The sequence below is a fragment of the Gopherus evgoodei genome, chromosome 3 (genome assembly GCF_007399415.2).
Source record: "Gopherus evgoodei ecotype Sinaloan lineage chromosome 3, rGopEvg1_v1.p, whole genome shotgun sequence".
NCBI classification, from domain to species: domain Eukaryota; kingdom Metazoa; phylum Chordata; order Testudines; family Testudinidae; genus Gopherus; species Gopherus evgoodei.
In genome coordinates, this window is record NC_044324.1 from 186,777,358 (window position 1) to 186,794,105 (window position 16,748).

Here is a 16,748-nt window from a genome sequence, read left to right on the forward strand (position 1 = left end):
GAGAGAGACAGAAGCAAACTCCGTGAATCTAAACAGAGGGACTCCACCCTCCCCGTTCCCAGTCCTGGAGAACAAAATTACCAAGAGCTAATCTCTCTTCCCCCCTCACCCAGAGGGAATGCAAAGTCAGGCTAGTAAATCTAACACACACAGATTTCCCCCTGACTTCTTCCTCCCACCAATTCCCTGGTGAGTACAGACTCAATTCCCTGGAGTTCCCCACTAAAGAAAAACTCCAACAGGTCTTAAAAAGAAAGCTTTATATAAAAAGAAAGAAAAATACATAAAAATGGTCTCTCTGTATTAAGGTGACACATACAGGGTCAATTGCTTAAAAGAAATATGAATAAACAACCTTATTCAAAAAGAATACAATTCAAAGCACTTCAGCAACTATAGACATGTAAATACAAAAAAACATATAAATCACTATCTGATCTTTTGTACTCACAACTTGAAAACAGAAGATTAGAAAGCAGGAAACAGAAATCACTTCTCATAGCCGAGAGAGCATACAGGCAGAAAAAAAAAAAAAAACAAAGGACTCACACACAAAGTTCCCTCCCTCAGATTTGAAAAAGTCTTGTTTCCTGATTGGTCCTCTGGTCAGGTGGTTCAGATTACTTCTTTCCAGGTGAAAGAGACGTTAACCCTTAGCTCTCTGTTTATGACATCCTGGCACTAGTCTTTCTCCCCTAAGAAGAGGAAAGTTGAAAGGCCTAAGAGCTGTTCACCTCCACTCTCCTCCCAGGGACTGAGCACAACATGCTCTTATGCTTCAGGGCAAACAACAATGGTTTCAGCTGTAACTCAACTACCCTGGTCCCTGCCGATACCGATACCAATTCCTCAACACCAATCATCTCAGTACTGATATTTGAACCAGCACTCGCAACTGAGCCACTAGTTTCTCCCAAAAACTCATAGTCATCATCGCCTCCCTCTGACAAGGAGCCTGTTTTGGCTCTGGATTATTTCAGGACTTTTCAAGAGCTGCTGTGGCAAATTACTGTCACACTGAAAACTGAGACATCAGTGACTGATGAAAGGCCCATACGTTATTTGATATCTTCCAGTCCTCCACTGTGGACAGGTTACCAATGCCTATAAATGAAGGCATCTTGGAGCCAGCTGCAGACCTCTGGAAGACCACTACTACCCTTGCATCACTGCAAAACCAACAGAAAAAAGATAAAAAAGTTCCACAGAGAGGCTTAGAACAATTCTATATACCTCCAATTCTTGAATCTCGGGTATGTCTCTGTGGTTCATGAGAAAGCGAGCGTGCATGGTCTACCAACAGTTAACTCCTGAAGATAAAGACCCCAAAAAGCTGTATCTCTTTGGGAGGAAAGCTTACTCCTGCATTCTACACATATTGAATTACCAAGCATTATTCATCAAGTATGATTTTTTGATGTGGGACAAAGTATTTCCCTTTGTGAACAAGCTACCTCCAAAAATCAGGGAAGCATCAAAGGCCAATGAGAGGCAATGTAGCCTAGTGGCACTGGACTGACACTCAGGGACCTACCTTCTATTCCCAGCTTTGCCACTGACCTGCTGGGTGACCTTGAGTAAGTAACTTTTACCTCTCTGTGCCTCAATTTCCCCATCTACAAAATGGGGATAATGATACTGACCTTCTTTGTAAAGCACTTTGAGACCTATGCATGAAAAGTGTTATATAAGAGCTAGTGTAGTTATTATTACTGTTATAGCTTGTTATCACTATATTGGTGGAGGGATGCTCAGAACGTTGGGAAAGGCATAACCTTCTCCACCCCTCCACCTACAAAGGCACTGACCATAGACACATCAGGAATTGGTTGAGGTCTTCACCTGGACTAACTTCTGATACATGGGATATGGTCCCAGAAGGAGATGAGCCTCCCCATAAACATCCTAGAACTCTGGACAATCAGATTATCTGCAAGCCATTCCTTATAGTTTTAAAGAATTCCACTGTATAGATCTTCACAGACAACACATCTGCATTTTATTATATAAAGAAGCAGGGTGGTATCTGTTCATCATGTCTGTGCCAAGAGAAAATCAGATTATGGACATGGTCAACTCCATGGATAACCCCAGTTGCTCTTCATCTTCCAGGAGTCAACAACAACATAGCAGACAATCTGTCACCAAGTCTCTGAAGAGCTCCATACTCAGCCTGATATTTCAACATTAGGAAATCCCATTATAGACTCATTTTCCATTGAAGAGAACACAAAATGCCCAGGTTTTGCTCCAGGTGGAGCCTGAGCCCAGGATCCATGCAAGCAGGGCTGTCCCTAGCTATTCTGGGGCCCTACACAGCCCCCCCATGGGAGGGAGGGGCAGACCTGCTCGGGGGGGGACTGGCCCCAGGCCTCCACTGGTGGACGGCTTGAGGACAGGGGGAACCGCCCCCCAGCACTCACCAATGGCGCAGTTGGGGCAGGGCCACTGTATTTCCCGCCACTGGTGAGTGCAGGCCTGGCCCTGAAGCAGTCCTCAGGGGTGGGAAGAGGCGGGGTTGGGGTGGAGCAGGGGTAGACCAGGGCTGGGGCTTTGTGGAAGGGATGGAGTGGAGGTGGGGCAGGGGAGAAGTGGGGGCAGGGCTGCGGCAGAGCAGGGGCAGGGACCCTGGGGAAAGGGGGGCAGGGGCTGGAGCAGCACGCAGCTGTGCAGGGCACCAGGAAATGTGGTGCCCCAAATTTCCTGGTGCCCTATGCTGCTGCATACTTTGTGTATGGGTAAGTACGGCCCTGCATGCAAGACACTTTTCTCATACCATAGAATCAAGTTCTGATGATATGTAAAGTCCAGAAGGTTTGCAGCTATATCTAGCACTGCTTGATGTCCTGGTAATGATCCCTCATTGACATCTGCTTTGCAATGTCCACAAAAAACATCTTTTTTCCAGTGTCCAGCCACAACAACTTCCTGAACCAGTGCTTCTTCCCAGATGGTGATCTCTGGACAATTTCTCAAAGGAAAAAAACAGCAACTTACTTTGCAATAACTGGTTCTTCAAGATGCTGTTCATCAGTGTGGATCTCATGACCTGCCCTCCATCTCCACCTTTTTTCTGGTGAGTCTTCCTTAAATTGATTTTCTGAATTAGCACTAGAACTGAGGGATGTTTGTGACTTCTCTGTTCTTTATATGCTGTTGGCTTGGGTGGGACACAAGGACATGCAGGGCGCAGCAGCAGCCACAGAAACACTGCAAATCAAAGCTTCTAGTCTCATGTGCAGGGGGCACATGTGGGATCCACATGGACAAAATGTTTTGAAGAACCATAACTACGTAAGGTAAGTAAATGTTTTGTTTTAAATCAACAATAAGAGCCAAATACTGCATAACGCTGTGGAGTCTCTGAGCATCTTCAACTTCCATTAAAGTCAATAGGAATTGAAGGCACTACATACTTTGGAAAATCAAGTCTAAATTCCTAGGAGCAAAGGAATCCAGAGGATCCCTGAACCTGGAACACTAGCTGTGTTGTTAGTTTGCCCTATTGTTTCATATTGCTCTATTGCAGTGCTATTGTGTATTTGTACTGTTTACTGATCCAAAGTAAAGTTCACATCTGTTTGCTCGTTCTTTTCTGTATAGTTTGCCTATCACTAGGGCATCTGAATGTTCTATAGTCTACAGGTTTAAAATAAGTATCATACCAGATAAAAGCAGCATGTTTTCAAAACTGATCTAAACTATGTTGTTGCTGATCCCACAGTTGCTTTTATTCTCATATTTAAGAACAGTTGTTCTGTTGAATACATTACATAATTTTATAGCATTGATCCCCACTTAGAAGCAATGGAACAAACTTGCTTAGCACAATTACAAAGAACAGGAAGAATTAGAATAAGTTATGTTGGCAAAAATTCCAACCTGCTTGCCTAGAATAAAATGCCAACATCTTTGCTAATCTGAGTTTGATAAACTTACCATAAAAGTCAAAAGGATTTGATTGTTCAGGGCAGGCGTAGTTGCAATCACTAAAAAATGTGATCATTTCTGGAGGAGCCCCACAGAAAACCAATTCTCCAAAACTCATGATGGCGATTTTGTCAAATAACTGGTTGGACAACACAATATATAGTAATGAGATCAACTTACTACTAACAAGGAAAACATTAATACTAGAATAGTACTTTGCAATTTGGTAAATAAAGGCTCTTTAACAGGAAGCGTAGATTTGACCCGTCATTAAATTTCCTTATTGTACTTCTGAACTGCCAAATGTCTTTTTAATCATAAACTATTAGAACTGACCCTTCTTAAAGGTATTGGATCCTACCGGCTATGAAGAGAAAGGTGCAGGCCGAGCACAGAAATGGGAACCATGAACTCTTGACTTCTCAGTTTTGACACAGACTCGCTTTGTGACCTTGGTCATGTCACTGACCCTCTCTGTTTCTTAGTAACCCCGATCTGTAAAATAGGTGCAAATATGCTAACCTGCCTCAGGAGGGTCAGACATGCAGGCTTACCACTTCCTGAAAGCCAGGTCCTTTTAAGGGTGTCTCAGGTTGGGTACACAAAATCACTAGCCACTTTTGAAAATATTGGCCATTATGTAAATTGTCTTTTTTAAAAAAAATAGAACACAAACTATACCCAGCTGTGCCTCGGCCTCTCTGTTACCAGTTGGTCCATTTCTTACATCGCAGAAAAAAAAAGGGGGTTGGAGAGGAATTTGAAGGAATCTGGAGAGGAATTTGTTACAGTTCAGAAAGGCAGGGACGAGAAAAGCATGAAGGCAGTTGCGGACAAATGAGCAGTTGAGGTTAGCATCAGTGGTACAGCAGAGGGATCAATGGGAAGTATGAATAGAGACAAGAACAGAGAAGTGGAAAGGGGCAGAGCTGTAAGGGCCCAGAAGGTGAGGCCAAGCAGCTTGAATTTGATGCAGTAGAAAATGGGAACTAGTGCTGGGACTTGAAGATAGACTGTATTTAATTTTGTGCTAAATAGCTCTCATCTGCAAGAAAAACTGCATGGAGTGTTGCTCAGTAAGAAGCTATTATCATTTTGATATTCCTTACCCTGAAAAGTTCTGACCGTGGTTGATGAATTGTAATAATCACAATTCTGTCTTTGCGTGCAAGTTCCGAAAGCAACAAGACAATCTGATTTGCAGTCATGCAGTCCAGTCCTGTAGTTGGTTCATCGAGAAACATGACCTCTGTGAATAACCAGGATAATTTCTGAAAACTCAGTTAAATGGTAAGCAAATTTATAGTTTCTGTCCTTTATAGGTCATTCAATGCACACTGTAGAATTATCTCTAAAGTGTCACAGCCATGCAAACCTGTGTATGCAAAACTACAACACATTTATTTCTCTGGCCTGATCCTTCAGCCTTTACTTGCTTCAGAGGTCCATTTTCAACCACAGTGAATACAGAGTGCAAGATCAGGTCCTCTCTTTGATACTCAGAATTAGAACTTGATCATTTTTTTATGTTGACTTTTTCTTAGTGAAGCTACCAAAATAGATTCAGTGTGTTTGTCAGCTTTTAGAATTAGCATTATAAAATGATGCTTATAAGGATAGGATGGTACATAAAATTAGCTAGAAGTGTGTATTCTGCATGCACACAGTATACATAACTGTGCTTTGTATAATAAACTATTTAAAATTATCCAGTAGTACAGTATATAGTTCGGTATGTGAACCAGTCTTATTAGTGTAATATTTTCTTTGTAATTTTAATGTGTATTTTATTATACATAAGAATTCGGGGGGTGGAGGTGGAGGAAGAGAGAGACAGTTCTGGAAAATGAATGATTTTATTTTTTCCACAAAATTCTCACCCTGATCAGTCCACCAATTTTATTAGTATCTATGACTGCTGTCACTGAACCAGAGTTCATACAGTGTATAATGTAGTGTATATCATTCATCAAGGGAATTTCAAATCTCATTTCATCACTGGCTGAATTAATGTAGCAAACTACAAATATTGATTCTTTGAATTATTGCAACACAGGTATTATACTGCCCCTTTTAAGTTCCCAACAGAAATCATAAATTTCTTGACAAAAAATGTTCAAGAAAGTAATGGATACAGCATATCAATGCTCTAAAAGCTGCATTAGCTGAGGTACGGGATATGCTTCATTCACTGGCTGGTTGCATTAACTTTTGTACGAGCACTGCTAAATGGTTATTCCAATTGAATTGCAAATGTAAGTAATTGTCAAGGCAAGTAGAGCTTGGGTATAGGCTACTTTTTTGGCTCTGTTTTATATCCAAATAAATAAATATGAAGGACTAAGTAATAATAATAAATAATAATATTTAGCACTTACATAGCACTTTGAAAACACAAAGTGCTGAACAAACATTACAAAATGAATCCTTACAACTCCCCTCTAAAACAAATAAGTTTTATTAGCTCTGTTTCACAGATGGGAAATAGAAGCACAGTTGTAAAGGACTTAATTTAAGCACATGGTTAAACACATGCTGAAATCCCTAAGATCTGTGCATGTGCTTAAACTTAACTATCAGGGTCTACGGGACTTGCCAAGGCCACAGCATCGGTTAGTGACAAAACAGGAGTCTCAGCCTATGCTCTAGTCACTAGACATTTCTGCCTCTCTGCAGAGTTGATTGTGCAATGAGCCTGCATGTTGAAATCAATGGCAGTTTGGAGTGTGGATCTATGATAGAAGAAAAGTGCTCTTATATTTTAAAATGTTATTTAGAGGTGGGTGGTGGGAGTGTGTGCAAAGTGACAGCATAATGAAAAGGACAAGGTATTTGTTTTATTCTGAAAAGCTGTTCAGTACTCACTAGGATCTTGTAATAGCTGGGCTGCAATTGAAACGCGACGCCTCTCAGCACCAGAAATTCCCCTAAAAATACTGCTTCCAATTACATTAGTAGCAACATGGCTGAGACTCAGCTCAGCCATAACAGCACCTACCTGAAAAATAATTACAATTTAAAAAGAACGTGAAGTAATGTTCACTGCCCAACTCAGACAGTTGCACACTACATTAAAAACTGTGAGAAGCAGCTCATATCATTCTAAATTGCCCCCAATATGCTGCCCACGCTCTGTGTTAGTGGGAATTATTTACAATAATCTGGACTTATTTTTATTTCATTCTTGGATGGGAAGGTAGAATTTCATTTGCAGTTGACTATTTACAAAATATGCAGTATCATGCTATCTTTGAAGTTCAACACAAATCAGTCAGTCAAATGTCTCTGACGCTAGTTTTCTAATTACATCACCTGAATGCATAGCATCTTAGCCATCTGTCTGTCCATTAGTTTAAATGACTGGCAGTGGTCAGTTTGAAATCTCTTGAATATTGTTCTGCATCTGCCATCTACAGAGTTTTCTCTATTGAGTGTTCTTTCTGAGGAATGCGCTTTTTGTAGAAGTCTATGGTTTCTGTTGAACTCTCCATTGTCAGTTTCAATCACATATGATCTGAGCAATTAATTCTTTTTCTTTACAACAGCTGGAGTTGTCCATCCTTTTTCTCCATCCAGTTTGGTTAATCAGATTCTAGATCCAGCAGTTCTCTAACTGAGTGACATCTCTTGTAAAATTGTTCTTAATCTCTTTTTGCCTTTTTATCTGTTTTGGCTGTTCTCTTCATGTTTGGCCACTTTGGAGAGATCATCTTTTCCAAAAGCAGAACAGTATTTGAATTGTCTTCCCATCAGGAATTGTGCTGGACTATATCCAGTACAGGCTATTGGTGCTGATCTGTTAAGGGCAGTTAGCATGAGCAATTCCATTTTGTAAGTTCCCCTATTCTGTAAGGCCCAGATCCACCATTAACTAAAAGCGAGCACATCACGACCAGGGTCCTTAGGGCAGTGTTAAAACAAGGTAAAACCATAAACAGAAAAAAGGACAGGAAAACAGTTAGCAACAGCACAAATAACGGAAATTCTAGTATGAAAGATAACAGCTGGACTACGCAATAGCCAACATAAGGATCATAATTAGCTGTAATAGGCTAATGATAAGAAAAAGGCTTGTTTATTGGCTAAGGCTCACAACCCAGGAGGGTAATTTGCATTGCTAAAAGGTATATAGCCCCTATGTAACCTGCAGCTTTTGTCTCTCCGATTAGCAGGGGGACACCCCATTCGAACATTGTTTGAACCTTGCGCAATAAAACTTTGTTGTTTGGAGACACTGTAAAAATTTGGTCTTTGTGCCTCAGCCTAGAAACAAATGGTGTGTGGCTTACAGGCATAATTTGCAACAGATCTGTAGCTCAGAAGAGCAAGGAATGGACCTTCCTGCTGCACGATTTTCTTGGCTGTCTGTACAGCTCTCTCTGGTCATGTAAAGGGGCCTTAAAGTGAGCAAGGCCAGAGCAGTGTATAGGGGCCTTAGTATAAATGAGAATCAGGGTGTAGGGCTCTAAAGAACCAGGAAAGCCGTGTTTCACTGACCAAGGGACAGGTTCTGTGACCTTACTCAAGCACAACTCATGTTTGCTTGAGTGAAGACTGCAGGCTAGGCCCTAAATAGATGGCACCTCCCAGGAGATGCAACTCCACACTTGATGAGTAAGAATCTTTGTCTAGAGGCCACTATCCGATTCCTAGGCAACTTCTCACAAACAGCTTCATAGACTTCCATACCCCACAGGCCGCCTAGCAGCAGCCATTTTCCCTCTTGCTAGAATGTTAATGACCTAGATAGACCCCTCCTTCTGGGTCTCCCCGTCCATTTGGTGTTTATTTTTGTTGTCTCCATTCAGATTGTTAATTCAGTGGGCAGGGGCTGTGTTTCTGCTGTGCATGGTGCAGGGCTGATCATGCTGTCAGGGGTTAACAAATAAATAATATCTTCAATTCCTCACAGTAAAGCAGCAGTAAGTGGGGAGGATATAAAAGCTTTGTTCTTCTTCAAGGAGGGAAATGATGGAGTTCTAAATGTATGTAATGGTGCCAAGATACTGTGGGAATGGCCACTTCAGGAGTTCTGAATTTGGTATCAAATTCATTCTCCCATGTGGTAGAAATTGGTACTGCTTCGTGGTACATTCATTCATTCATTTCATTCCAAAGAGACAAGGTGGGTGAGAACATCTTTTACTAGACCAACTTCTGTGGTGACAGAGAAGCTGTTGAGCTCACACAGAGCTCTTCTTCAGGTCATCTTCTTCTGTGTAAGCTCAAAAGCTTGTCTCTCTCACCAACAGAAGTTGGTCCAATAAAAGATGTTCTCACCCACCTTGTCTCTCTAATATTCTGTGACTGACACAGCAACAGCAACACTAATTTCATTCCAACATGTTCATTATTTCCCCAGATGGCAGCATGCCACAGAACTGGCAGTCGGGAGCCCAGAGAGTTTTATTCCTGCCTCAGTTGCTGAATTCCTTTGTGATCCTGAACAGGTCACTTCACTTGTACATGCCTGTTTCCTCACATGTAAAATAGGAACAATGATACTTGGCTTCCTTTTTAAAGCAGGATAATGTGAGAGCATGAATTGAACTTGGGAATCCAAATCTGCTAAAAAGTAGTGTCTATAAAATTAGGGTAGCTGATCAGCTGGACATATCTGAAAAGATTGTCTTGTTTGTCTCGAAAGAATAAAACATACTGACCTTCTTTTTAATGAAGTCGCTGGAGTGCTTCTGAAGTGCGAGTAAAGCAGTGTAAGTCAAAGATTCTTGTATGGTGAGATAACCTAACAAAGTATCATTCTAAAACATGAAAAGAACAACAGTATTGTAGTAACTCTGTGCATGGTTCTGCTTTGACACACATTTCATAACAGCATAGTTCCATTGACTTCTATAGATTCTCCTGATTTACAGCAAGATTAGTGAAATCACAATTAAGTCATATGATTCTATTATTATGACAACTTTGTGATAACAAAAAGTTCCATGCATAAGAAATTAAAAAACAACCTGTTGAACATATGAGAAGCAGTCCTGAAATTGTTCTTTCTTCAGCTTTTGCCCATTCATGTACACATTACCAAAGAAATTTTCTTTTTGTCTCAGTCTTCCTGATATTGCATCCAGCAGAGTTGTTTTTCCAGAGCCTGTTAGACAGTTTTTTAAAAAATCTTATTCATATTAATTCTTACTTTTATTATAGCAGCACCTATGGGCCCCAATCAGAGGCCATGACTCCATTGTGCTAGACACTGTACACATGTCTAATGAAAAAATAGATCAGTGTGAAAAGGCAGCCTGTGAAAGTTAAATGGAGTGTTAGAGTCTGTGTAAATTTCTATTGTTTTCTCATCATTTGGTAAGCACTCTCGTTATGCTTGATGCTATACAAAACATTGAGGACTACAGTTCCTGTCCTATCTTTTACAATCTAAAGAGAAAGACAAAACAGATCAGAAAGGATGGAGGACCAGGGCTGCTTCTGCTTCAAAACATTGAGAGCACTTTTTGGAGCATTTTCATAGGAGACTAGTAGGTTTCATGGGAGAAATAAGTTCTGAAGAGAAATGTAAATGAAGAAATTTCATCTTTGGTTCCAGGGGCAAGAGGGAATTCCAGGAATAAGGGGCAACATGGGAGAAGTTATGAAGATGAGAGTGGGAGAAGGCCATGAAGGTAGCAGGGAGACAGGAAGGTTGAGCAGAATAGTGAGGAAGAGCAGCAGTAGTAAGAGTCAAGAGCAGCACTGTAGGCAGGGGCAGGTAGCTTGCACTACATTTGGAATGCAAGAGGAAGATAATGGAGGATTTGAGAGGGCCTAACTCCTCTGCAGCACAAGGCCTATGCACCATTTAAGTACCACTGGAAGCTCAAAAAACAGCTTAAGTAGAACTTAAGTGATTAATAGGCCCTGTGCTGGCTTTTTGCACAGGGTTTAATTTAATCCAAAATGAAAAAAAAGGATGAAAATTGTTAGCCCGGGAAACCAAATAACAATCACATACACAGACCTGAAAAACTCTGGCAAGTTTGGAAGAAACCATATTGTGACACAGAGGCCCCTTTGGAAAAGATCCCCTGTTCTCTGCAAACAACTCTCATCTCAGGTCTGAAACTCACCACACCAAACACATCTTACAAGGTATTTATTCATAACAGATAACATGTAAGGTATCTACTGAAAGCTCGTAACTTATTAAGACTCGTAATCATTGTGAAATGCACTTATGGGTAATATTGAAGAAATAATATAACTATATTGAAAGGATGCTTTTTTGGTCTTGGAGTAAAACTTAGACACCAGAGAATGATCCATCTCAGGGATGGATCATTCAGGCAGAATTGTCAACGCTCCCTGATTAGCCAGTGAGGTGAGGTGAGGCTCAGTTGTCTAGCCTTGCTTCCCAAGATTATCAATGGAAAACCATCAGAGACAACTGCAAACAACTTAAATAACTTGGAGGTGAAAAAGTACCATTATAACAGTCAGAGGGATCACCCTATAAGTGAATAAAGACAAAAGACTTTTTCAGCATAATACAGAGTGGGGAAAAGCACTCTGAATCCATTCACTGAGGAACATCTTGTGACATGGGGATGTTTTCATGAAAGTTTGGAACTTGGTTCCTGCAAAGCCAGCCAGCTCTACAACAGACTGAACTTTCAAGGGAAAACCTACTTTATTAGACAGGAAAGATAACTATTCATAAGCATAGGTGCTAGTTTGCATTTCATGATTTTGTTTCATATTGTAACCGTTTCCATCACTATCTTGCTTCTAATTGACTCTTCATTGTTTCTTAAATAAATCTGTGGGGGCAGAGGATCTGGAATTTCTGTGAGTAGCCAGTTTAGGGGCTAGATATCACAGGGGATATCAAAAGCACTTGGGGACCAGAATGCCTCTATTGTCAACCTGCAAGGCAAAGACCGGGCTGGCATAGCTTGGAGGAGAGTGCTTAAGTGGCTGAAAGGCTGGTGGTGTCAGGGCACTAGCTTAAAGTTACAATGGGCAAGACCCTCTCTCACTAGAGGCAGGAAGTAACAAGGTGACTCACTGTCCCTGGTACCCCATGAACAACCACACATATATTCTACTGAGAGTGCAACTAAAAATGCCATGTTTTTAAAGAGTACAGGTTGACGGTGGCTATGTATGCAATGATACAACTTTTCCTTTTCAGAAAGTCTTTGATAGTCTGCAAGAGTTCCATTATTTAAAAATACAAATCTAAGTAAACCAGTGCTTATCCACATTGTGACCTTATTACAGAAGTACCCACATTCATGTAGCATGACTTTTTTATAGTAGTAGTATTTTGGATTTGGAATTTCAAACTACTTACCAGAATTTCCCAAAATTGCCATAATCTGGCCACTCTCTATGTGAAATGAGACATCTTTGAGGATCTGCCGTGTGTATTTTTTATGATATGATGGGATATCCCACCAAAGTCCAACACGTTCTCTTTTAAAAAAAAAAAAGATTGAAAAGGATGAAATGTGGCATTTGGAAGAATTTAAATTAACATGTAAAAAACATTTCAAAAATTGGGCTTGTGCCCTTTTTTGCTGCTTTGATGTATAAAGAGAATCAGAAAAAAAAAAATTTCTAAAAGGTTTTTTTCTGCTTGTTTTTTACCTTAGTAGAACCAGACTTAACCTTCCTGATCTAACCTGGTTTTGGTGGATGACCAAAGGGAGGTATAAGTAATATTTATTGTGAGCGCTTTAAATGTAAGGATGAGGATTTTAGACTTTAACAAAACCACTGAAATTAAATAGCAATTAACAAAAAAAACCAAAGTTTTAAACAGATTTGACTAAAAATCCCTTCCCCTTTTAATAGCTCATCTTATTCTGTATTAGCTCTGTTGGCATCACCAGCTCACTAGCTCCCCAGTCATATCAGAGTCTTCCAGCCAAGACAGACGCTTAAATGTCTTAAAACAAGCAAAAGAAATGAAACCACAACTCTTCCAGGCTTTCTTTATATATCATAAATATGCATGAAAGGTACAGGCCTGGTTTTATTCTCCTTTGGAGATCTCCTTTAAAGAATCACTTATTAAATCTTCAGAAAGCAGAATCACTCCTTACTCTCAGGAAAATATAGTCTTAACTACAAGACAGATAGGGCCAAATTCATCTTGGTGTCTCCCTTCACTGGACTAAGACTAAGGTCCATCATCTTCAAACTAAATCCCTGTTACTGTTATGCTATAAATTAAGGGAAGTCTTATCCCCGTGGTCTGAGGATTGGTGCTGTTGCAGAGTCCCAGCTTACATTGCTGGTCCTTACTAGCTTTACCTGACTGTGTAGGAGATCCCATGGACGCTGACACTGTTATGTGGAATCATAACAGACATCCTTTCTTCAGCTCTGGAACCGCAGTCACTCCTTTCCATCTCAGTAGGCTGCATCATCTTCAGGCAGAATGGACGCTTTACTTAAATCACCCTCTCAACCAGCTGGTAAATCAGTTAATTCAGGTAAACACTCAGCACCAAGTCGCTACCAAATTAATAGATGTAGCTTCACTCTGCCAATAGTCCACAGGATCAGTCATGGACTCAGCCTTATTTCTAAACTCATGAAATTATTCAACAGAAAGCTGTGTAGTTGTCAGTTCACTTTTTCTCTCTTTTCCTTTCCAAGCACAGTTGACAGATTAGTCATAACTATATCTGATTAACCTTTAGCCTATCCCAGAAAAGGAGAACATTGCCCCATCTACAGAGACATGTAGAACAGAGAGACCCAGAGTGTCAGGAGAAACACCAGCTATATTTTTGTAGGGGGCTTGGAAGGGGGTCAAGCTCAAAACCAAGAGGAGAAGGATTTCCACAGTAAGCACAGTATTTAAAAACAGAAAAGAAAATGGCAATACGGAGAGAAAGCTCCATCCCAAATATGAAAGAAATGACTGAAACAGTCCCTCCGGAGCATGCCATTGGGAGCCAGGCTACAAATCTGGATTTGTCGGTGAGTGGAGTTCATACAGAACTGAAGGGGAAACTCCTGCAGACAGCATTTAGCACTAGCTGTATTAAACAGCAAATTGGATTTGACATATAGTGTCCTCCATCTGCATGGGAATGTGGAATGAAGGCAATATATAGCCCTTAGAGAAGCAACATGGGCTGGTAATCAAGGTGCTTGATTGGGACACATGAAATCTGGGTTCTCTTCTGGGTTTTGCCACAGACTTCCTGTGTAAACCTGTGCTTTAGTCCTCCCGTCTGTAAAGAAGGGATAATAGAACTTCCACACTGCACAAAGTAGTGCTGGGAGGATAAATGCATTAACATGCAAAAGGCACTCAGATATCAGTATTAGGGGCCATATACATACTAAAATTAACTAAATGCATTTGCTGGGGTGTATTACTATATAGAAAGTGACTTTAATGTACTTTTCTGTTTGTTTGAAATTGTTTCAGCAATTATGGGAGGCTTCTGTATTGTTTCTATGAATAGTAGGTGCCTTGGTTTATCTGCTCAGTTTTGCACTGCTATCTACCTGGACTCAAAGGGTTGAGTCAGACCTGAGCTGTAGTTTGGCTGTATGCAGGAAGTGCAGACAGTTACTTTAGATAAGCCCAATCAGCACATGCCAAAGACAATATGTGTGTGGATTCCTTTGATGCTTCACCTCCAGCCAATGTCTGGCTTACAACAGGGCTAGACTGGAGAGGAATAAACTTGTCTGTCCAGATCATGGCAAATTAAGGGACTTGGAGAGGATAGTCTTGGAGGGTGAGGGGAAAATCAGGAATAAAGACTGGATGAAAGCTGGGGTGGTGGCTCAAAGGAAAGAGGAAGACTCTGGTCCAGGACCTGGAGTTAGAAGTAGAATCTTCAGGCATGCAGGCTCTCCCCACGTAAAGCTGAAGACTGCCTGGGCTAAACAGGGCCTGCTTAACTATGTAAGGAGAAGCTAAAAATCAAAGTTTCAAATCTTGCTCAGAAATAGGACCAAGGTTGAATGAAATTGGGTCCATTTTTGTTTTGAAAGTGGACATGTTCAGGTCCAGACAAAAGCCAAGCAAGCAAACAAATGAACAAAAAACCCACCACATATTCTTTTTGAATTTTCACGCACCTCTACAGAGTAATTTTCCAGGTACTAGAGAGAGGTAACTCATTTAAACTATTTACATTTTGTGCTACAGTAACTAAATCAATTGGGCTATTATTACACATTGAAAGCATTTCCCTTGCTTTCTCTCATTTTTAAAATGCTGTTTAGAGAAAGAAGTGAGTTGTAATTAATCTTTTAATAATTCCTATAGGCAATCAGGAGATTCAGAGATAGTATTTTTTGCTCTGAAGAGGATAACAGCCTGTATTTTACATACAGTGGCAAATCAAATTTCCTAGAAGTCAGAGAGCTCAACTACCAGGTACAAGGTCTACTTTATCTTGCTAATGTATACAACAATTTCCTTCTCGTAACATTTAGGCACTGTAAAAAGTAATGTGGAATTAAATTACATGTAGCAACTGGGACCCTATTTTACAGTTGTTGTACACACAAACATCACTGAAGCCATGGAAGTTTTGGGTGCACGGTGAATACAGGATCGGGTCTTTGGCTGCATTTTAAATAGTGGTCTAGAAAGATCCTCAGTTGCAGCTGAGATATACTTCACACTGCTAAGGGGTGAGACAGCCACCTTAGTGTTCTCCTGATTGGGGCAGGCTCAGGGCAGCATGAAGTTACACCTAAATAACCAAAATCCAAGGGGCTACTCTGGCAGCTGGAATCACCAGGGTGAAAAGTTATGTCTCCTTTCTGTCAGGAACATACCCTAGGCTGGACAGAGAGCTGCAAAATACTAAGTAGCTGCTGGAGACCCCACAAATCATGCCCATTGATTTAACAAGGAGAAATTCAGCTTGCAAAGGCTTAATGCTTTGTGTATATTTGGTAAAGGGCAGGGCAGTATTTGCATTTTCAAACAGACATATACACAGTACCTTTTATTTTAGAGAGGCAGACAGATATTTGGTAATCAACCAGTTTGGCAATCAATCAATGATAAGAAAGAATATATAGAAACAATGCATGTCTGGCAAATGGAATTAGTCAAAACATAATTTAGAGAATTTGCCCGAGGTTGGTTGCAGGTGTTTTCATGCATTTTCAGCTTTGTAATATATCTTAACTTTTAAAGTATTTATTGCTACAGTATTGACTTTCTGAATGGAGGGCTTTTTTTTCTATTTATTTATATTAGGTTAACATGGCATCTCAGATTCCCTGGTATGAGAACCTAGCAGAGCTGAAAATGCCTTGGATGTGGAACAAAGGCCCAGATTCCCATGTGCCAGCAATCCAGAATCTGAACTTTAAAGTTCAAAGTGGCCAGATGCTAGCTATGATAGGAAGCTCTGGTAGGACTGAAAGCTTTACTGCATTGACCAAGCCTTTACAATAAAATGTACAATAGATAACAACGGTACTATTGAAGCCCTTGAATGCCAAAGGATATGTAACCATCCAACAGAGAAACACTCCCTAGAAATAGATGTTATACATCACTGCAGTATGCTCATAAAAAATATAAGGTGGGCCCCCAGCAGAAGACAGTTAGATTTTGTTGTGAAAAGAATTTTTGTTACAATTTGTAGATTTGCTTGCCACGAAGTTTCTTAAAGGATGTTTTTTCCATCATTTCATTTTATGGGCCAGATTTCCTGGGTCTGCCTGGAACAATGCAAAATGCCTGCAGTCCCTGCACTGCTGGGCGTGAAGGGGCCTTGCACTGGCTGAGCCACCTCCAAAAGTGAGTGATCAACAGCTCTGACCAGAATGCGTAGCTGTCCTGACTTCAGCCAGCGCCAAGAGTG

At 40.6% G+C, this 16,748-nt stretch overlaps 2 protein-coding genes across 2 annotated transcripts in view; one reads left to right on the forward strand and one right to left on the reverse strand.

Moving 5' to 3' along the window:
• The window catches only part of ABCG5 (ATP binding cassette subfamily G member 5), a 32,330-nt gene extending 18,987 nt beyond the window's left edge, over positions 1-13,343 (reverse strand). The window contains exons 1-7 of the mRNA XM_030557662.1: positions 13,204-13,343; positions 12,239-12,360; positions 9,903-10,039; positions 9,590-9,692; positions 6,796-6,924; positions 5,040-5,179; positions 3,940-4,069 (exon numbers count right to left, since the gene is read on the reverse strand). Coding sequence (XP_030413522.1) covers positions 3,940-4,069; positions 5,040-5,179; positions 6,796-6,924; positions 9,590-9,692; positions 9,903-10,039; positions 12,239-12,360; positions 13,204-13,319 — 877 coding nt within the window. The 5' untranslated portion in view covers positions 13,320-13,343. The remainder of the gene's footprint in view (positions 1-3,939; positions 4,070-5,039; positions 5,180-6,795; positions 6,925-9,589; positions 9,693-9,902; positions 10,040-12,238; positions 12,361-13,203) is intronic.
• The window catches only part of ABCG8 (ATP binding cassette subfamily G member 8), a 38,254-nt gene continuing 23,063 nt past the window's right edge, over positions 1,558-16,748 (forward strand). The window contains exons 1-5 of the mRNA XM_030557661.1: positions 1,558-1,577; positions 2,909-3,076; positions 5,103-5,220; positions 15,188-15,298; positions 16,136-16,292. Of these exons, the coding sequence (XP_030413521.1) occupies positions 5,218-5,220; positions 15,188-15,298; positions 16,136-16,292 (271 nt within the window). The 5' untranslated portion in view covers positions 1,558-1,577; positions 2,909-3,076; positions 5,103-5,217. The remainder of the gene's footprint in view (positions 1,578-2,908; positions 3,077-5,102; positions 5,221-15,187; positions 15,299-16,135; positions 16,293-16,748) is intronic.